The sequence below is a fragment of the Pyxicephalus adspersus genome, chromosome 6 (assembly GCF_032062135.1).
Source record: "Pyxicephalus adspersus chromosome 6, UCB_Pads_2.0, whole genome shotgun sequence".
In the NCBI taxonomy this organism is placed as follows: domain Eukaryota; kingdom Metazoa; phylum Chordata; class Amphibia; order Anura; family Pyxicephalidae; genus Pyxicephalus; species Pyxicephalus adspersus.
This window is the reverse complement of record NC_092863.1, coordinates 86,985,218-87,008,248: the sequence shown is the minus strand read 5'-3', so window position 1 is coordinate 87,008,248 and position 23,031 is coordinate 86,985,218. Positions and strand designations below refer to the sequence as shown.

General features: G+C 38.6%; 1 protein-coding gene across 2 annotated transcripts in view; it reads left to right on the top strand.

Annotated features, from left to right (window-relative positions):
• Nucleotides 1-22,709, top strand: part of MBD2 (methyl-CpG binding domain protein 2) — a 42,695-nt gene extending 19,986 nt beyond the window's left edge. The window contains exons 3-7 of one of the 2 annotated variants that reach the window (XM_072416474.1): nucleotides 4,702-4,854; nucleotides 9,187-9,277; nucleotides 12,872-13,049; nucleotides 19,311-19,441; nucleotides 21,955-22,709. In XM_072416474.1, coding sequence (XP_072272575.1) covers nucleotides 4,702-4,854; nucleotides 9,187-9,277; nucleotides 12,872-13,049; nucleotides 19,311-19,428 — 540 coding nt within the window. In that variant the 3' untranslated portion in view covers nucleotides 19,429-19,441; nucleotides 21,955-22,709. The remainder of the gene's footprint in view (nucleotides 1-4,701; nucleotides 4,855-9,186; nucleotides 9,278-12,871; nucleotides 13,050-19,310; nucleotides 19,442-21,954) is intronic. The other variant, XM_072416475.1, reaches the window with a different exon arrangement.
• The last annotated feature ends 322 nt before the right edge of the window (nucleotides 22,710-23,031 follow it).

Genomic DNA, 23,031 nt, shown 5'->3' with positions numbered 1-23,031 from the left:
TAGAGTGCGTTATTATTGTTTGTAACAATATTACCAGCCTTGTCCCTCCTACACCATCTGTAGAGTTTTTTTCTCTGTGGGAATGGCACAGAAAAGTTTTGCTACTGGGCCCAGTCCTATGTAGCTGGTTGTACCTGTGCTTTACATTCTAGCAAGCTTTAAAAGCACAACTGAAGTCAAAGAAATACATATACAGACAAATGCAAAATATTCTAACAGCTTCTGTTGCAGCCCAATAGACACCAGAGTTAGACACTCGGTCACAGACCTGGTCAAACTCGCCCCCCTCCATTTCTCTGTGTTGTGATGGATGGCTGTTACACACCTCTGCTAGGACAGAGCACTGCAGTGTGAAGAAGCAGCATTTTCACTGCTGTTAAAGAGGGGCACAGAAGAGACTTTTCTGAATAATAAAAGTTACTATTTATTATTTTGCATTTACTGCTTATCCGCAGAATGTTTACCATTAAAGCAGAACTAAACCCTGCTATACTGACCTGTCCCTGATCCCTCGAATCGTGCTGCCATCTTCTTCCTTTACTTGCAATCTTCGTGCATCTGAATTTGGACTGGGATGGTGTAACCCGTCCCAGCAAGCAAAGGGGAAGCCGGAAATACCAACCAAAGCTGCGATGTTCATTTTGACAGTTCCCTGAAGCTATCAGACATTGCTTGTCCCTTCCTGCAATAAAACCTGCCTAATTGAGCATTTTTAAAAGTGGAAATTTCATTCAACTTTAAAGTATTTTTTTTCTATTTTGGATCGCGTGAGGGAGGGTTAAAACAACTGTCAGTATTTTTTTGTCTGATTAGGGGAATTTCCATTTACTTCCTGTCCTCTTCCTGTCTTTTACTCTCAACAGGAAGAGAGAGAATATATCTTCCTAAAGTAAGTGAAGTCCCCTCCTAGACAATTGTCATTGGAATAAGTATTTCAATTGGAAGATATCATCATCAATCATGTTCTGGTTGCAACTTAAGAGAATTAAGGACCCAGACAGCAATGAATGCCATACACAGGTTCTAACCCCCTCATGGCTTTATCTGAATGTTACTGCGTTGTGTTAGAGGAGTCGGTTTATTCTGAAAAGGCTGCCAATGCACAGCAGTGTATATTTTATTACACATGCAGCTTTTTTTTAAGCACACTTCCTTGTGTTACCGTAAATTGGCTGTTACATATTGCACAGATCTGAATAAACCCCAACTCTGTACTAGGTTGTATCAGATTCAGTACTTTGAGGTAAGCTAGTTGTCAAAAATAGGTTAAATTAAAGTGATTAAAATCTTGCATGTACTTGGCTCACGCTTACCACGCTGCATTTTGATAATCTGGAGGGCGGTCATGCACCTGCAATTGTATCACTTCCTCATTCTATAAACAGCAGCTTAGAAATCAGTGAAGTGAGGAACTAAACTTGTTTTCAGTTTACCGGCTAGACTGCTATAAATGGCGAGCAATTTCAAGCTGCGTGACCGCAAAATGAATTGGCGCTAGAGAGAGTAGATTAGCTCGGCAAGGGGCATCATTAGCTCTGCTGCGGCCCACACTGACCTAATTCCAGAACATATTAAAGCACTTTGTCGATTCATTAAATAATAAGTACAACCACCATATTTACATTAATTCTGCCTTAAAAAAAGAATACAAATTATTTTTCCATTACAAGGAATTTGGTAATTTAAAGAAAAACATTTTTTTTTTAATTAAAAGGTCAGTCCACCTATAACTGATGCTTTAGTTAAAGGTATATCCTGGTGGCATGAGGAAGTTCCCTGGCTTCTTTTATCTCTTGAATATCTTTCTACAATAATTCCTGAATCTGTTCCTGTGTACCTGGTAGCATATTGGGGGTTTACCAAACAGCATGCGGTGAAATCCACGAACACATGGATGAAGGTTCACTGGTCAACTGAGACTAACATTCAGCTTTTTTGGCGATATTGGAAATGTATGGTACAAACCCATCACTATCCATCACTCCAGGAAAACAATTACCACAGTGAAGCATGGTGGTGCCAGCATTATGCCATGGGGATGTATTGCATTAGCAGGGACTGAAAAAATGGGGAACAGAAGGAAAGCCGGATGGCACTAAATACAGACAGAAGGAATTGGAGCAGATTTGCTAAGAAGGGGCAAAAAATGTGCTAGGTTATTGGAGGTTTTCCCAAGGAGACTTGCAGCTCTAAGTGCAGCGATGTTCTACAAAGCACAGAGTGGGGTGAGTGCAATACCTGCACAGATTTTTCATCTTCAAAGTGGTTTGCATTAAAAAATCAAATGGAGCTAATTCTCCAAAATAACTATTTTACTTCCAGGTTGTAATGCAACAAAACAGGACAAACGCAGAGGAGGTTGAATACTTTTGCACGGCACTACATAACTTTTATGAAAAGATAATCCCAAAAATATTTTGAAAGATATACAGTTTTATGGATATGATGGATATTAGCTGTTACTAAAAAAGTATTTTTTTAAAATACCAAACATTACATCAAGTTACTTGTATTGAAGTTAGGTAACACCTTACCAGGAAACTAATATAGATCCTGGTAAAAGTAGTGAATTGCTGGGTGCAGGTGAGCAATAAAAATATTTAACAACTACACAAAATGGTTTACTGTCACTGTGAGTAATGGACAGACCTTTAAGATTTATCCCTGCCAATGATGAATTCATAATTTGGCTTTTCCTGCGTCAAGTTAAAAGGACTACACAACTATCTTTGGGATAATCACCAAAATACCCGGAAAAGTCCTCAATGTCTGCTGTAATAACAGGTAATGTGGTTAGTGCTCTTCCCTCTCTGGGTTTGGATTCCAACAGGAGAATTATCTAGATGACCAGGGCTATATATTTGCCATTAGGCACTCTATGAGCCTTCCTGGGCAAACCGGATTATCAATTACCACGTTCCTAGGAAAAACCCTCAGGAATTGAACCTTTATCTTTTGCCTCTTTACAAGCTATTGTAAATCCACCTCTATATATTTGTGTTTCCCTGAGGAAGTAGGTTTATCCTGCGAAATGAGTCAGGACTAACAAACATCACAACCCATTTTTGATCTGGTCCAGAATTTAAAACATTTGCTAGCAAATAGAAAATTACCGTATTTTTCGCCGTATAAGACGCTCCGGAATATAGGACGAACCCAATTTTAAAGGAGGAAAATCTAGAAAAAAAAGATTCTGAAAGATTATTCCCCTTCTGATCACTCATGTGCCATTCATACCGGTATTCATCGGGTGAGTATATTATTTTAATTATTTTATAACACATTTGTCGTATAAGACGCACCAACTTTTCCCCCCCAGTTTTGGGGAAGAAAAAAGTGCGTCTTATATGGCAAAAAATACGGTACTTTTAAGAAATCCATTCCAGGTTTGCTGAATCACCCAGATTCACTGATGAAAGTATATCCTCTCCAGCCTTGGAAAGCTTTAACAAATCAGACTCAAAGTGTTATTGAAAATGTTTAATTATTTGTGATCATGCCACAAAACTCCCTACTCTTTCTGGGTTAAATCCAATGACCTAATTTGTTTTAAACACTAAACATTAATCTAAGCCAGGTAAGGATCAGTAAAACAAGAAATGTTCTGTGTCAAAGGGTATTGTTTCAGGCATTAACATTTTGGTGCTTATGAACTCCTGTGCTGGAAATGTGGCTTTGCACATGGTACTAGTATGTTCTTTGGATTGTTTACTTTACAAAGAGATTGGTTGGTAATATTGTTTGTTTAGTGAGGTTAGCACTCATTCACTGACTGATGTGACCGGTTTTATGAACTTAGTAAAGTGTTGTTGCTATAAATACTTGGAAAAAAAAGAATTACGATTTTTATTAGTACTGGATATACTAATAGAAGAGAGTGAAATCTTGGCTTAAAAAAAGAACTATTAGTACAAAAAAAAAGAATCATTTGCAGTTATTACCTTTGCTGTTCCAAGTGCATAATATTGACAATATTCACCTTACACATATATTTTATGGTGGAATGAGATTGGATATAGTACTAGTCATCACCAGCAGACGGTGAATAATTGCAGATACAGAAACCACATGGTACGTACTGGGGAAGACATTATGGAGGTGAAAAGCTTTATCCATGATGGAACCCTTTATAAAAGACAGGACAGGGAATAAAAGCTTCTTCTTTGACAGCTGTCGCTAGAAATTCCCTATGCAATAAAAACCTGAAAGTTGTTAAAAAATAGTTTTATCTGAGACAAAAAAGCCATGGATATAATGTGCTTTTATGACCAGATTCTGTAAATTAAAAAAGAGCTAAAGTTAAAGTACAAAAAATTGCAACCAGACTGTATTGCAGAAGGAACATCACCTGTCTATTCTCTAGTAAAGGAACTGCCTACAAGCAATCGTTAAAGTAATCTTACCTGGCCTCACTTACAACTGCTGACATCCAGGTCCTCTTCCAGGTTTGGGATCTTCACCCAAGTGGAAGTCTGAAATTATGTAATCTGTGTACACATGGTAGTTAATTCATTCCTGGTAGCTGGAGGCCATTCATATAATACATGGCTCTCTGTGATTGACAAGTCAGTGACTTGCATCACTGAATGAGAGCCATTGGAATGTTCATCACAAGAGGCAACTTCCTATGCTAAAACTATTTTGAGTCAAAACGTGTGACTATGATGTGATTATTGTGCATCTTTTTTTTTTTTTATATAGGCCAAACCCGACTTGAACACAACCTTGCCTATTCGCCAGACTGCTTCCATCTTTAAGCAACCCGTTACCAAGATTACCCACCACCCTAACAATAAAGTGAAGTCTGATCCCCAGCGGGTTATTGAGCAGCCTCGTCAGGTAAGCAGATCTCAGGTAAAAAAATTAAAAGCACATATAGCACATATATTTATATCATTTAAGTGCACAGATTGGGCATCAATGATTTTGTGTATTGTGCCTTGCTGCTTATGTTACATTTTATGACCTGCATGATAGCATTTTTGTGATAATATAGTGGTTCATTGATGTGTAGATGCACAGACCAAATTTAGCTTTGTCAGTATAGGTTGGTTAATTAGTCAATGATTCCATAATCTATAACAAATCTGTGTAATTTACCAGGCTTATATAAATTAGAAGGGAATGCTCCTAAAAAACAGCAGCCAATAGGAACACTTCCCAGTATTTACTGTACAAAACACAGCTTCTATTGGTTTCTGTTTGTTAGGGAGCCGCCTCCGCCGACATTAGCCTGTTGGAGCAGGGCAAGGAAGTGGAGTGTATGGGCTTGGTCAGAGTTTATAGAGCTTGATCTGGGGCTAGTCTATAGGTGTATAGTAATTATGCCATGTAGGCAATTGATATCAGGAAGAGATCAATCATTTTCCTCTTTTTGCTCCCATTGACAAGTGTGTGGCTAACTTTAGGCCAACATTACAGGAAACTCTCTCCAACCCAGTGCACCTCTGTTTGTCTCACTCATCTGTTAGCTGGTTGATTAAAATAGAACTTTTGTAAATTCTTGTTTGCTTACCAGGGACTGTCAGTGCCACCAAAATGTTCAATGTATCGCTCTTCTGCTTAGCGCTGCTGAGGTACAATGGTAAGAGCATCATGTTCACCAATCAACTAACCGGAGGGTGAAATGAACAGTAATGCAGGAGTGTGTTTTTTAGCTTTATTGAATGACAGCCTGTCAACACATTCTACAAGATTCTACAGTACCTTATGCATTGACATTAACTCCTGCTTACAATTTAACCTTTCAACTCTGTTATATGGACACCTGGACAAGGTTGTGTACACTACAGATCTAAAGGAATCCAAAACAAACCGGGAGAACAAATAACCAATTCGTTGCCAATATTTAAAGTCTTTGTATAATCAAATTTTTTTGGGGATAGAGTATGGAAAGAGTATAACTTTGGTTTCAGTTATTTTCTTTCCAAGTGGTTAATGGTGAAAATGATCATCTGGTATAATATAGGAGTTAATCTCCCCAATGGGGACACAGACAGACAAAAAGAAAAATGGAGAGGCTCAGCGTGACTTCCTCAGTCTATTAAAACCCAAAAAGTAAACTTTACATTTTTGGAAAAACTTTAAGGGTCTAAATGCCTTTCAAAAGTCTGAATTTAAATGGTAATTTTGTAGTGGGGAAACATGGAACGTCTCATCACTAAGCTCTCCTTAAATTTCTATTAATGCTTCCAAATCTGTTCCGTTCCAGTATAGCCAGAGGCAACCAGACAACTAGCTTCCATTATTCCTCCTAGTAACAGTCTTAGCGTCATAATCTTCCCAGACGATGGACTGGGTTAGAGGAATGCTGGGATTCAAGGGCTCCCTCCTTACTCTCTGCACATCACAAGGTGCTATGGAATCAGCAAGCAGGGCAGGGCCAGAGTGGTAATCTCACCACAGCTGCAGATAAGTGGAAAGAGGAAGTTCACTGCCAGCTCAGTATTACCGATAGGAGGTCACTTTGATAACACCGCTTGCCTATTGCATGTTACAACAGCTATACAGCCCCTAACAAGGGGTACGTCATGTCAAAAATGCCTGATTCTAAATATTTGATCACCTAAGCATTGGTAACCTAAACTGATGACCAGAAGCTTTATGCACCTGAATGCAGTAACTGATTGCCAATTTTTATCTGAGAAAGAAAGAAAGAGAGTAGGGGTTTCATTGCGGCAATTCAAAATGTATTAATCATAAAGCAAAAACATCAAGGTAACAGTATAATCAAAGTAGTATGCAGTCAGTAGGTTACAAGATTTGGGTCTGTCCCAATAATTTCATGGGATGTCTGACCCTATTCCAGACAAGATAATCCCTAAATATGTCAGAGAAAGCATGGCTCAAAAACCCACGTGTTTCACCCGACTGGCTTCTTCAGGGGATGAGTAGAGGCCGTTTAGCAGAAAATTTCACCAGGGTAGTGTGTTCATAAGGATGTATATATATATTATGCTCATAAGGATATATATATATATGTTCATAAGGATATATATATATATATATATATATATATATATTATGCTCATTAAATAGTAATTATCGTTCCAATAAATCCTTAGTAACTGGACAGTGCTGTGATAGTTCTGGTCATGCAGAGTGAGCAGCTGAATGGAAACATTTTTTATCTGCCATATACATGTTTTTAAGTGGCAATTAGCAGCCATTGACTTACCTGGAAGCTGCATTTAAAGCAAACACTACCGGTCACCTTTGTGGCTTATGGTGTTCTCTTATGGTGAATATTAGTGGGGGAGTCTTGCCACTGAAGGCAGTTACCGACCAACATTTAGGTTACTTTGACAGTTATCCCTTCAAGTAGATCTAAAACAAATCACTACAATTTTAAATTTTATTAAAGTTTTATTATGTTTAGATTAATTCAAAAGTTGCTTCATAATGTTTTTAATCAGAAGTTTTCATGTAAGAATACTTGGTCAGCCATCCATAATGGTCCTTGTGTAAGCACTTGCTAATATAAAGTATCTCGCTCTCCTGTGTCCCACCTAGTGGCCAATCCTCAAGTGCACAGCTGTCACAATAGGAAACGAATAGGAAATAAACAAATAATATGAGCAAATTGACAGGGAAATAATTCAAAAGCCCTAGGTGTCTAATTGCTGTACTGACCAGTTGCAGGTGCATTGTATCACCTCCCTGTGGCAGTTCCATATTAGTACAACTCACTTGTGCAAGCTGTCAAATGTACAGATGCTAGTTCTTTAGGAAATAGCGCTGCAGTGTGAGTGTTAGAGTGGCTGGCAAGGTGCTAGCCATAGGGAGCAGTGCAGGATCGCACAATCCCGAGGCAGGTCTGAACCTCTTCTTCCGGGCCTTACCAGTTCTCACATTGGGCCTGATTTATTAAAGCTCTCCAAGGCTGGAGAGGATACACTTTCATCAGTGAAGCTGGGTGATCCAGCAAACCTTTAAAAGATTTCTTAAAAGCCTTTTTCTGTTTGTTAGCAAATGATTTTAATCCTGGACCAGATCCATTCCAGGTTTGCTGCTTCACCCAGCTTCACCGATGAAAGTGTATCCTCTCCACCCTTGGAGAGTTTTAATAAATTAGGCCCATTGTCCACTGGGTTACAATTGGCAGTCACCCTTGTACGTGTTGGATGTTTTGTTCATAGCAAATAGAAAGTGGAGACGTTGGGTACATGTTGGGTGAAGAAGCTGAGAATAAAGCATTTTGAACAGAAGTACAAAAGCCACCAGAGTAGAGAAAATAAAAACACCTGAGTAAAGGAAACAGCTGTGTAAGAGGAGGAATGAATAGTGGAAGGCAAACATGCTGATTGTAGACAGAGATTAGCAAAGTAGTACAGCAGGAATATAATTAGCTAAGGCAGAAGTAAGAAACAGCACAAATGAGACAAGGCAGCAAAATAGCAATAGGTCGTCTGAACTCTGGGATTAGTGAGGTTCACCTTTAGGGCATTATATTTCCTGGGTGAGATGTGGCCATAGACATAGCTGGTCTGTTCATCTGTGACTTAATATGGTCTGAAGGCCAGAGAACCAGGGAACTATTGATTTAGTTCTTTTGTTTCAGTTTTGGAAGCAAATTACTGATCCAGCAAACCAGGAACCCAGAACATTCTAGCATAGCATATATCAGGAGGCCAAGTGAATGTTTCCAGATAGCTTTAAAGTAAAACATAAACCCTAACTGGATGATATATAGGTTGTTTAAGCCCAGTGTGTAATACATTTGAAGGTTTTTTTGCAATACATTTTTCTTATTGTTCTCTTTTTAGTTATTTTTACTTTTCAACAATTCTGATTTTCTCCAGCCACCTGATGGGTACATGCTCTGGTGTCAGCTTCATGGCTTTGCTTATTCCTGGATTCAGACAATGTAGAACATATTTGTAGAAATACTACATACAATGTAGAACAGTCTGTGGCATGGGTGACAATGCAGAATTGGGAGATGGGGCAAAGAGTTGTCACTCTATACCAGGAGGAGCCTTAACAAGGATTGTCATGATAAGGTTACCAGGTGTTATCTTAATGAAAGCTTTATGTTTTACATTATCTACAATTACTTGTGAAATTGCATTAACATGTATAACATTATTGGAAATGTTAGTTTACTCAGGGTGCAATTCAACACAATTTTTTTTTGCAATTTTTTTGTATAAAGCATTTTTCAGACCTTGTTTATTGTTGTTTCAGCTCTTCTGGGAAAAAAGACTAGAAGGACTTAGTGCGTTGGATGTCACGGAACAAGTTATAAAACCCATGGAACTTCCTAAAGGCCTGCAAGGTACGAGCCGGACATATTAGGTAGCCTATGCAAGGATAATTAAACATTTGAGAAAGTGATATTTGAATAATATTTGCATCAATTTACAAATTTCATTGCCCATTTAACATGTAAAGTCATTAAAATATGACAAAGGAAAATCCAATGTTTTGGTGAAAACATTTCTACCCAATCCATTATGCTAAATAATTCTTCACTCACAATGCCAAATGGTCATTAAAAAAGTTAAACCCATAGTTTAACACAGGTATATAGTAATAATAATAGTAATAGTTTGATAATACATTTCAGGTTCATTAGAGCCAAAGACATTCATCGTTTTAGAGTTTGTTTCCTTTTTAAAGCAGCAAAAATGTAAAAACCTGTTAAAAACACAGAGAGCAAAGGTCCATCCTTTGCTCTCTTTGGTAAAGCAGTGGTCTCATTGCCGAGATCCTACACACTGCCTAAGAAGCCAGACCCATAACTTTGTAATGAGTAAAGCTCATGTATCACACAGATAGAAGAGCTCTGACTGAACACAGGGAATGCCAGACCTCTGCAAAGTTTTCACTGCTTTCACCCAGAGGGCCAAGGTCTTTCTCTGCATTATGTAGAAACTGATATTAAACACCTTTTGTTTTTATGAACCAGAAATATGTTTAGCTGAGTGTTCAATCAGGTTTTTAAAAATATAACATAAAAATGTGGGGATGACCTCAGGAAATGCTTCAATCTGGACTACTCAGTCTCCCAGTTTAATGTTGGCAACCAATATTATTATTATTAGCCAGTATTTATATAGCACCGACATATTAAGCAGTGCTGTACAAAGTCTATAGTCATGTCACTAGCTGTCCCTCAAAGGGGCTCACAGTCTAATGCCCCTACTATAGTCATATATCATTAACATAGTCTAAGAGCATTTTTGAGAAAGCCAATTAACCTAACTGCATGTTTCTTGGGGTGTGGGAGGAAACCCACACAGACACAGGGAGAACATACAAACTCCATGCAGATATTTAGAATGGACCTATCCTCAGTCTGTAAATGAATAGTGAAGAAAAAGAAGCAACACAGTGATGAGCTCCGCACTCTACTCTCATCTGATCAACATGCTTCTTGTTAGCACATTCACTGTTTGGCTGCTTGTGTTTCTTCTTCATCTTCTGAACATTGTACAGTAATCCCCCTCTATATCATGGTATTCCCCAAACCCGTGGTGTTGTATTGGAATGCGTGGTGTGGTGATGCTGGGAATTAAAGGAGGAACAAGTCTGGCCAATTGGAATGCCCCATTTATTTGTATTTAATGAATGGGGCATTCTGATTGCACGAATAGACAGCAGCCAATCACAGTCGCTGCTGGCTATTCATGCAGTTGGGGAAAGTTGGGCATCTGTGTATCGCAGATTTTGGTTTATCCTAGGTGGTTTTGAAACGTAGCCCCCGCGATAAATGGGGGACTACTGTACTTGAATTTTGAGAAGTAAAACCAGGTCAAAATCAGGTACTGCTTGCTTTACAAAATACATTTTATAGGTGTATTAATGGTCACAGAGCTGCATTCTTATGTCCTTTATATCTATCTATATCTATCTAATGTTCAAGCAGTTAAGTTACTATAAAGGTTTCGGCCTACCAAATACAGTATGTAATATGTATCTAATATTGGCTAAAGAAAAGCCATATATTATAAAGTCAAAACATATTGGACACTGGACTATAAAATCTCATATAAGCTTCACAAATCATGAGTAATAGCTACTTAAAGGTGTAACCTTTGGGTATTGCAATAATCACAAACGTTTTTCTTATTTATGTAAAATGTATTTATATGTAAACCATTATTACCACTTAGTTAGCCCTAACTTTCTCTTATTACCTCCTGTCCTGCCTTCTTCCCATAGCTATTCTGCTGATTGAGATAGGTCATGCAGTTTTCATCCCCAGGGCACTCATAACCTAAAAACACTCAAGATGTTCATAATATTTTTCTTTGGGAAGTATCTTATATGTGAACAGTGCTTCACTGGTTGAAATAAAAAAATATGCATAGAAGGAGAAATTCCAGAAAATCATTAATGATATTCCTTTTCCTCAGACTGTGTTTGCAACCCACTGCAAGTGTGGAGTTTGTTGTGGTTGTCTTGTAGTCTAATTATATGCCTATAAAGAGAGATCATTACTCTGTACCCACGGGATCCTGACATTGTTGTGTCTGTAAGGTGCTTTTGTTTTTCACCAGATTTTTTTTTATCACCCTAATAACATGGGAAGGTAGATTTTCTCAATATGTGATACAGCCTTAAAGTTAAACTCCAGGCGGATATTTTTTTTTCCTTTTAATCGCAAGCATTGTGGGACCAGAATCTGACTTGGTAACAGAAAGAGCTCATAATTAGTCGGGGAATCGGCACAAGGAACAGTTGTGCTGCAGTGCCAGATGCAATCAGATGGGAGAGAGCCGAGAGTAATGAAGAAATTAGTTTGTCAGACTGCTTTTTCTTCTTTCATTGTCCAATCACAGGTTCAGGATTGGGGCAGGACCTTTACATGGTACCTAAATGCAGCAGATAAAAAAAAATATATATTATTTATATATATATATATATATATTTGCCAGGCATTTCACTTGCATTATAGCTTAGTTTTCAGTACTGAAGCCTAACATATCTGAACTCCTGGCTTAGATTCTACCTGAGCACTGCTGGCATTAACTGCTATATGTTCACCCAGTATTTGTGGGTTTGAGTAATGCAGTTTCCAAAAATCTAAACATGAAAGCCTTGCATGTCAACATGTTCTTACTGAGATCTAAAAGTACTTTCCTTCACAGCACCCAATTACATTTAAGCTTTTAAGGTAACTCTGTTTCTGATTGCTGCTTAAGACAAAGTAGCTGCCCAGTAGGTACATGTGGATACCCAGATTAATACCAGTCAGGTAAATGGCTTCTATTTAAAGGAACTCTGTCTCTTGAGAACTCAAAACAAACATAAACAGCCTGCAAAAGAAAATATTTTGCTCTTTATGTTTGTATTGGGAGAGGTTTCCCCTGATTTCTCACACTAATATAAGAGTAGGCGACCCCAATGGTACTCAAATTACTGTACAATCCTGACTATAGTATTAAGTAATGTGCACGATGGCTCAACTAGATTCAAGACAAATAAATCTGTATTGCATAAAAAAAAAAAAAACTATCTGATATGTAATAAGGGCACATGACATCTTCTCTAGCTAATCACTCTCTAAAAAATGATTTGCAGTGCCGAGATTGGCCTACAACACACATAAATTTCTCTGCATCCCCATTGGTCTCCCTGGAGTCTGGGACCCCTGGTATTAGCCAGTTCTGGCACATTGTAACACACCGCTGCTCTCATCCCTTTGTTCTAAAAAGTCAAGCAGATGGGTTTTTGTTTTATTGGTTGACCATTATTGCTTTTCGATGATAAGTGGGGTTCATTTTTCTTAAATAAATGTATTCTTGTTCCTATGGCAGCCAATCAGAATCTTTCTTCGCTTTTTAAACCTAATCCCAAAAATGCTAAAAGGGAATCAAATATTCTGCCCAGTGTAGCCATTGATTGGATTTTGTTTCCCCCACAGGTGTTGGTCCTGGAAATAACGAGGACACTTTACTTGCCGCCATTGCAAGTGCATTGCACACCAGCTCTGCCCCAATCACCGGACAGCTGTCTGCTGCCGTGGAGAAAAACCCGTCCGTTTGGCTGAACACTTCCCAGCCGCTCTGCAAAGCTTTTATGGTCACAGATGATGACATCAGGTGAGTGTGCGATGGACAGGTTGGGGTGGCATTGTGCTGAGGGCCTTTTTCTGTGGCCTGTAATTTTTAGTTCAATACTGTATATGCACGTGCAAGATACACCAATAGGGTGTAACAAGAAATGCAACTTCTGTACTGTATACAACTTTTTACAAATATACAATGTCATCTCTAGTTGTGCCACAAGATGGCAGACTGGACCTATGTATTGTTGAAGGTCTATATGAATAGAAAGTTATACAGCCTGAAACATTTACATGGAATGTAAACCTAAACAGAAGGATGAAGTGTTCTGCACTGGACAGGTGATTTCTCATTATAGTACACAGTCAGGCATTTGAATCATTTTACCTTCCAAAATATTTTTCGTACTGTATGGCCACTTTGCCAGTCCATGCATTCTTGATACACTGGGTAACCAGGAGGGAAACACTTTCATTGTTTAGGAATGAAATTGTGCTTTCCTAGTTTGCTGATTGCATAATATAGGAGTAGAGGAACACAAAAAAGGGTATCTTCCTGCTGAAAGCTTGTTTCTTGTGTTAGCCAGACAGCCTTGCAATTCAGAGCAATGCAGGAAGCTGAAGACAAAATCAGGTACACCAGCTGTGTTGACAATATATTTATTTATTGCATGGACTGCAGAATATCCCCCTTCTCCTCATCACCTTAGAATAAGTTATAATTGTTCTCTAGTCTAGAAGAAGATGACTTAGAAAGGGCCGAAGATACTGTTTGTAGCAAAAGTGCTGTCTATGTTAGCTCCAAAGGACGTTAAGACCTAATTGGGTTTTTGACAGAGGTTCTCTAATGGTAACCCTGCAGACTAAACACATTTTGGGTAAATACGCAAATCTCCATGCATACTTTAGGATTTTCCTAAAGTAAAGTAAAGTAAAGGATTTTTTAAAATATTTACCGACAATCTGGAGCTGCCCTCTGCTAGAGTAAAGCCTGACCATCACCACTGCTGGAGAAGAAGAGAAAGGATCTGTGATTTTATTTGGCCCGTCATAATGGGAATATGGTGAGGTGTGCAAAGCTATAGTACAGCTTTAAAGGTTATATCCTTGCAGTGGTCCTCTTGTAGTTAAATGTAAGTAATGAAAGTACCTAAACTTGACTAGGAGCCATAAATGTGCAGGAGAGAGCAAAGTGAGCAGTGGTATTACTTAATCAGTTTGCTGCAGCTTCTATACTGCCCAGTTAACAAGTGGGGGGGTTGGGTAGTTTCAGCAATATAATACATATCTATAAAAGAGTAAATGGTATACTGGAGGCTATGGGGAGTCAATGGCACTCTAAACCAGTTTCTGGATACTGACAGAATGGAACATGCCTGCCTAATGTATGTCAGCAGAGCTGCTTGTAGTCTGCATCAGTGGTGTGTATGACAGGGTGACAACACAGAAGCAAACTTGGAAAACAATTGTCAGCCCAATGGCCATTGGAAGGTGGAAAAATTGAAAACAACTTTTTCCACTAGAATACCATGTTAAAAGTAGATTTTAATGATTGGGCTTTCACTAGCTTGAAGGGAACATTTAGGTTGGATTCATACAGCAGTAATATAAGGTACTTGGCAGGAGTTTCTGACACACATTAAGAGTCTGCTAAGGGACAGGTCACACGGAATGAACTGAGCCAAATGGTTCAGTACACGCATGAGCAGTTAACAGGCAGCAAAATGCAGCACATGGGCCACAACCATCCATGGACTTGTGATGGACTCCCTCCAGGAGATAATTGCCCCAACAACACCAGAGCCGGATGCTGTACTCCATATACTCCAATACAGAGTGAAATCCCATTCTCCGAAATTGCTTCTGTGGAAAGTTGTGTTTGGTGCCGTAAGCCCACTCGGCCCTGTATAATATTTTTAGAAGCAGATGTCTTTTATGTGTGCGCTCTGTTCTTCTGAGCAGGCCGTTATGTTCCGCGATAAGTCTTGTGCATCCAGAGCTTTGTGTAAAGAATCTCTGGGGCATTCCTCCCCCTGTTCCATCAGTTGTTTTTGTGTACCAAAGGTGGCAGATTTATTCTGCTTGAATGCACAGATTCTGACTATATTACTTATAAACTCGATGGAACTGAAAAGTTTTATGTCCAATGAGCCGAGAGGACAATAAAAAGGTTGTAAAAATGCTTTTGGGTTGAAAGAAAAAAGTCTCCCAGTTGTCATCTAAATAAAGAGATATTATTCCGGTAAAAGTAGATGTTCTCTGCTCCCAGCAAAACTTCACAAAAGATTCTTCCTGAAAAGTGCACATTGCAGGAAACTTTTATTGTGGGCAGCAACCAATCTCTGAGACATCAGGGTGGCACATCACAGGACTTACCTCAGATATATTAGACCTCTATGAATTCTAGGTATGTAGTTAATAATAATAATAATAATAATAATAATAAAACAAAATTCCAATAAAAGCCCAGTTCAGGCAGGCGGCTAAGTACACAGAGCCTGATTTAATAAAGCTCTCTAAGACTGGAGAAGATAGACTAATAGGGGAGAACCAGCAAACCTTGAATTGATCCGGCCCATTGAAAACATTTGCCAATTGATTTAAAAAAAACATTCCAGATTTGCTGGATCTCCCAGGGTATTTCATGACAGTCTATCTTCTCCAGTCTTGTGGAACTTTAATAATTCGGGTCCACTGATGTAATGCAATATGGGAAGTGGTTAACTGATTAGTTTCAACTGCTCCCATTCAACTTAATAAGAGTGGTTGTGAACAGCTTTGTGCAGCTGGTTGTGGTGGATTCTGGCTTCAGTTGCTAAACATACTGACATACCAGCCACTTCTAGCCACCAGCCACTTCCATTGACGTAAATCCAACCATCTTTAAATGCAGCTGTTGGAAAGCGGTTGAAAATGGTCATGGTTGCTTCCTTTTATACATCAACTACCTCAAAACATTGAATAGCAGCAAACCTCAATTCGGCTGTATGAAACAGATGACCACTGGACGTTAAACTGCGGGTGGCACAACAACCCCAGGGTTAAACCCACGGTACTGCTACTTCCCCCACCTCTTAGATTGTAAGCTTTTCTGAGCAGGGTCCTCTCCTCCTGTGTTACTGTCTGTATCTGTCTGTTATTTGCAACCCCTATTTAATGTACAGGGCTGTGTAATATGTAGGCCCTATATAAATCCTGAACACCTGCTTGGTCCCTAGCACTGCTCAAACCTTTCCCTTTCTGTTGTACAGGGTTTCATGAAAGGATGATACCAATTCAAATTTAGTCGCTGCCACACGTTTCCTTTAAAATGTAATACCCGTCAAAGCTAAATGTGAAATGGATGTTTATGTCAAAATATGGAAAAAAATGTTTTGATCTGTTCCTGGCGGTATTTGATAAACCTCAAATGCTCTGTCAGATTAGTACATTGCCTAGTACAGGTATTATCTGGAAATGATGTTATCTTAGTTTTATTACATAGCTTCTGATTCTATTTGGAAGTCATCATATTGATATAGGAAGGAATTTGTAATTTGATTCTGGGCTAAATGAAACCATTGTGCCTACTGCCTTTGTAGATGGAGAATTAATACTCCTGTAGTTGGAATTTAAAAATGTGAACTTGAAGCAGGAAGTAGGAACAACCAGTATGTTTCAATCTTTGTATATGAAAATTATATTCTTTACAGCCAATGCAGCCATATCTTAAATATTATAGGAGCCATGGGGGAATACCCCGGGTGTCACCTGCAGATTTACCCAGGGAGGAGATGTGCTGGTGATACATGAGATGGTGTACATGGGAGGTACCTTTATATCATTTATTCAGGTTGTTTCTTTATATGACTGATACTAATACTGAAGCCTGGTTATGATCTTTCCTGTAAAGAATTAGTAAATGTTTACGTACACTACCTACCGTTCAGATCACTGCCTGAAGTTTTTTGAGAAATCAAAATTTATGGTGTCTGCTGTCCTGGTCCTCCCACTGTGCTTGCCAAGGCTGCAGGATGCAATAAAGTTAAAGTAAAACAATTTAGTGCAGGAGATTGAAGCCACTTTTCTCAACTTTTTAACAGGGGGTAACCTTTGAAATAAACACCAGTTTTTAGGGAACCCCTGCTAATATTTATGATGTGCCCATGGTACATCAGCCTGGTGGCCATTGGGAAGAATGTTTCTTGCTTTGTTGGCCAGTGGGAAAAATTACACACAAAAAGATCATTGGTGTAAGTGGTAACTGACCTGAGAGTCACAAATTGTTCTTTGCTCGAGGAACCCCTAGTAACCAGTGTAGGGACCCTGGTTGAGAAATGCTGATCTAAAGTACCAGTTTCCAGGGGCTTCAGATGCCAAGTTCTCTGCAGTCAACATTCAGTTATATGGCCATTGTATAACATAAGATTTTTTTTTCTTTTACAGGAAAAATTTTATTTTGGGTTCAATATTAGTTAAATTAACAAGGTCATTTTAGGTGAACCCTGTCTTGTTTCCCTACAATGGGGAAGCACATATTTGAGTCATTGCCAAGCAGAGCTTTGGACTGGGATAACTTTTTAGACAAGCAGTACTGTGAAAAATAATGTGCGCTGATATTTTTGCGGTTTCGTAAATGGACCCTATAGTTATCAAACGCATATCTCCTTATCTCGCATTGTTCTGCTCCATTTCCGAATTGGAGTTTGTAGCGTTCATGTATCACACTGCACATTGTGTGTCAGTGGTTTACAGAGAAGCGTGTGCTCATTAGTATTTAATGCAGGCAAGTCATTTAATCAATAAGTTAATGGGGTTTGGCCAGCACTACAAATCTCTCTTGAAGGCGCCGTTTTGTGCTTCTCTCGCATTGCCAAGAATCCAGGCTGCTCCCTGGAGCTTCAGTTCACAAGTTTAAATTTTGTGAGTGACTGATGTGTGCATCTTAACAGTTCCTGCACTCTCTGGGTCTGCTCCAGAGCTCCAATATATCAGGGGAATGGCCGAGGCTCGTCTCTCAATCACCTTCACAATATCTTGCCTTGGATTAGTCTTCTGAAAGAAAGTTTCTATTTACAGTTTTTATTGCAATAAAGTGAATTTCAAGCTCTGTTGAATGGTTAAACAGTGGAAGGGTGACATCAAGATAGAAGGTGACACAAAATCTGCAAAGATGCTTTTTTATATGGGGGTTATAGTGCGTGTCAGACTTTTATTGGTGGCTTCTATTATAATCACCACAATGATCAGAAAGTCAAGGAACACAGCCAGACTTTAAAAAAATAGTTTGGTTGCAATTGCACCGTTAATGTATGCAAGCCAATCAATAAAGTATAAGATTACTTTGGTGATGTCATTTCTAATATTTCCACTCCAAAAGTCATTTTCATTATTTTTAAATTTGCCAATGTCATTAAAAAGTGATCCTGCAACAAAGTCTTTGTACCAGCACATTTTTGGTATATGATGACAACACTCTCTTCATGTCTCCCATTGTTTCTCCTACATTGTCACCCTGTTACACCCTGAAAGTGAAACCAAACCTGCAATACTCACCTATTCTGTTCCATTGCATTCTTCTTTCTTCTTGTCTCCCTGAATAGGATCTTCAGCCATCTTAATTGGCTGGGCCAGGGTGACATATGACAGATGACATTACTCCTGCACAGGGGAAGCTGGGATTGTCAGGTTTTGGACAGTTTTGTACAGAGATCAGGGGATTATTGCAGAGGGCGAACACTTGTCCCTCCTTGCAGTAATGTCCTGCCTGATTGAGAACTAAAAGTAAAGTCTACAAGAGGCTGTGGTATAGCAAATTGCAGATACATTGTCCTGTGTTATCACTTTTAGGAAAATCACCCGGAGATACAATGTGCAGCAAGTGCTGAACGAACACATGTAGAGAGTAGGTGGCTGCAGGGGATCAGCAGTAGTAATATGTGACAAAGGACTGAAAAATGTTGGAAGTTTTTTTGTATTAAAATAAAAAAAAAATTGCAATAATTTCCTACTCACTGCTGTATCAAACTTATTTAGTTTATTTGTAGTATAAATACACAATTGAAATACATATTTTTGAGCTGATTTGCCTGCCTCAGTGTTGATATGACTGTCCAGCCATTCTTGTAAACCCAAGAGGGTATCACCACTTTTGTTGCATTATTTTGTATCCCTCCTAAAACAATAAATACCTAAATCTTGTGACTTTTGTTATATCTTGTTTGAGGTATATATTTTGCCTGCAGAAATTCCATCTGCTTACCTCAGTCCTGCAGCATTTCTGGCACTTTTGTTTCTGACATTTCTGCATATCTTTTAGGAAACAGGAGGAAAGAGTTCAAAACGTTCGGCGGAAACTAGAAGAGGCGTTAACGGCTGACACGCTGGCACGTGCTGCTGAGATGGCAAACAACACAGAAGTTGCTATGGGAACATAAATCGGTTTCTGAGGTAAGTAAATGTTTTTAGGACTTCATCTAACAGACATGCTGATGAATAATGCATCTGTATTTTCTGTCCAGTGTGGTCATGTGATATGAGACTTTGTACTTTTTGTCCCACTTTGTTTAAGGTTCACATCTACATACACATTTTGGGATAGAACAGCACTCTACGGATGGAAACATTTGTTAAAACCTGACCTTCATTCTAAATAAACTTATTAGATATCTGATTTAAAAACTGTGAACCCTAATATGGCTGTCAAAATTTATATGAGTGAGGTCAGATACAGATGTTGGAGGAAAGACCAGGCTTGAAATGTGGTCAGTAGGTCGGGACTTTGGGCCTGATTTATTAAAGCTCCCCAAGGCTGGAGAGGATACACTTTCATCAGTGAAGCTGGGTGATCCAGCAAACCTGGAATGTATCTGGTCCAGGAACAAAAACATTTTTTTAACAAATAGCAAATGGCTTTTAGGAAATTCATTCTAAGTTTGCTGTGCCACGCAGTTTCGCTGGTAAAAGTTTATCCAGCCTTGGAGAGCTTTATTCAATAAGGGTCTTTGTGTAGGACACCTGAATGTGTACACATCAAATGTGAAATATTGGCAGTGGATCTGCTTTTGTATCCCAGATCTAGGTTTTCTTTTTTTTTTTTCCTTCTTCACAGTGTCTGGCCTAGCATGACAACGTTCACATACTGTATGTTCACTGTATTGCATATATATTACTCCTGTCACTCTAGGACAGGACTTGTGGTAAGACTACAAAATACCTCTTCTCCTCATTTCCTTACCCCCCTTAGCGGTAATCCCGAGTGTGACTCGATTTTACTTGCAAAAAGTGATAATCCCGAGTCACACTTGGGGTAGCTTTTAACTAAAAAAACCCCACTTACCTGGTTCTGTCGCTGTCCCCAGGCGTCCTGCAGAGACGAAATCTACGGGGTTTCCTGGTGATGTCGGTTCATGCGTCAGACGGGCGGATCAGCGGGAAATTCAAATAATTTTGTATTGGATTCAATACAAAATAGCTGTATTGAGTCCAATACAAAGAAATATTTATAATTATATTATATATATATATTATATATGAAACTATACAGTTACATTACATGTTTAAATATTTATTATGTTTAAGTTTATTATTAAATTTAATAAATATCAGTAAATTATGCCTAAGAATTACAGTCTACAATGAAAAATACATTCAAAAAATTGTACTGCTTTTTGCATGGAAATTTTGGGGCAAATAGACCGCTAGGGATTTTAACATGGAAGGGGGGGGGGGGGGGGGGTTTTTTTTTTTTTTTTTTTTTGGGGGGGGGGGGGGGGGGGTGTTTGTTATTTTTTAGTTCATTCACACTTATGATAACATGTTTGCAGTAACAATGCAGGGGGCACATATTGCAGGACAACACTAAATTTATGGCAGAACCTAGTTTTGTGCACTGAAAATGCCTTTAGTGCTAAAAAAAAAGTTTGCCATTGTCAGGTAAATTTGGAGGAACAGGATGTTGATCAGTAGAGGAGAGTGAATGGATGAGTCGGGTAATTATTGGGAGAGGAGGGTGAATAAAGGGAGGTAAACAGGGAACAGGGTGCTGATGGGGAAAGGTTAATTGTGAGGAGGAGGTGAGAGGAGCAAGTGCTGACAGGAAGGGCACCTAATGGAGGAATCTGGTGCTGATGGAGATATGACTGTAATCAGTATCCAGGAGCTGATAGGGGGTAAGTGGGGGAGACAATGATTATTAAGAGAGGGGCTGAATAGAGTAGCAAGTTCTGAATGTAAATAGGGGTGAATGGAGAAGCAGCATGTTGATTAGGGAAAGGGAAGACGTGATGAGTAGAGAGGCTAATTCTGATGGGAGAAATGGGGTCAGTGGAGAATTGGGTGCTGATAAGGGGAGGGAGGTGAATGCACGGGGTAGGTTGTGAACAGAGTACAGGTAATTCTCATTTTACGACCTGTTTATCGACCACCTGCACTTATGACCGACTCCTCCAACAAGTACTCTGAAAACTGTGCATCCACAAGGCATGTCCTTTTCGGTCTTCAGGACTCCAGCTGTTTTCCTCCTCTGCACTCCTCCATGATCTCCAGTTTGCAGACTGTCAGTGAGCTTGTTACTGACAGGCGCTGCAAACAAGGTCTATCCTATCCTATGCTCCTTGCTTAACAAGAAACGGAACCTGGTCGTTAAGCGAGGAGCATCTGTACTCAGGGCAGCGTGTGAATGAAAGTGTGTAAATTTTGGGAAAATCCCAGTGTCTTGTTGTCTTGTGCACAATAATTGGCCAATCCATGTCTACTTATGTGTGTTCCATATTCCATCTTCCACTGACAAAATGGAACACCCAGAGGAGAAAGTAAAACTTTTTCACATATCCATTTTATTATTCATGATATTTAACAGAAGCGTGAAGGTGGCAAATAACAGAAGTTGATCATAAGGGTTTACATACACTTACCTGTAATCATGTAAAAACCTTTCACGTTCTCTTTCTCTCCCTCTGCAGGTACCACGTCTATTTAAAACGGAAAATTTCCTTGGTCTTACAGTGGACACATATGCACATTTATATAGGACTTTTTTTTATTAGCAACAATCCAATGCCTTCCTGGAATTCTATTTTTGATGTACATATCTATATTATTATGAAAGATAAAAATACAATCTTTATTTTGTCTGCAAATTGTCCGACTTTTTAAATGTTAAACAATATTATTAATATTATTGTAATCCTACTTAAGTTTTAAGGATCAGGGTATAGTCAGCTTGTGTCTTTGCGCAGAATTTTTTTTTAAAAAGAAAATAATATTATTGTTTTAATAACTGGTATGATAAACCAATCACATATCTAAATCTGCATTTGGCATTATGACTTCCAGATTATTTATATCCCTTTTTATACCTTAGCTGAGAGACTCTTTTACAATTTTTAGCCCTTCAATATTTAAAGAAAGACAAATGATATGATAAACCTTTATGCAAAGTTTTATGGTATGGATAGCGCATAACCTGTATATGTGGTGCACTTTTTAGTGGAGTGAAAGAAATAATTTAAATTTACATTTTATATTTTATTTTAAAAAGTTTTTTAAAGATTTTTTTTATTTTAAATTTGGAGTTTTTTAACTTTTGTATTTGTATTGTGTACAGAACAGACCAACAAAACATCATCTGCCATAAATCACTGCTCAGCTGCAACTGTAATACAAACTTTAATTTAATATGATTTCAATTTGGAATAAAGAAAAACAAAATATTGAATTGGTTTCATTGTGTTTATTATGGTCTATGAATCACACTTGTAAAGCACCAACTTCCAGATGTACATATGGGGGTGGGTGGGAGTGGCTTACGAATACGTGCAGCATAAAGGAGGATTATCAGGAATTGTAAATTCACCCATTAATTTCAGACAATATTTTGCAATTTGCTTTTAGTGTCCCTTTTTTAGACAATTATGAAATGCCACAAGGGAGCTGTCGTGGGTGTCATATGAGGTGTCAAGACATGAAATTCCTTTTTTTGGTATACTGCCAAAAGAAGGTCTTTTGAAGGGGTTGTAGTGATTTTAAAGGTTCTTAAC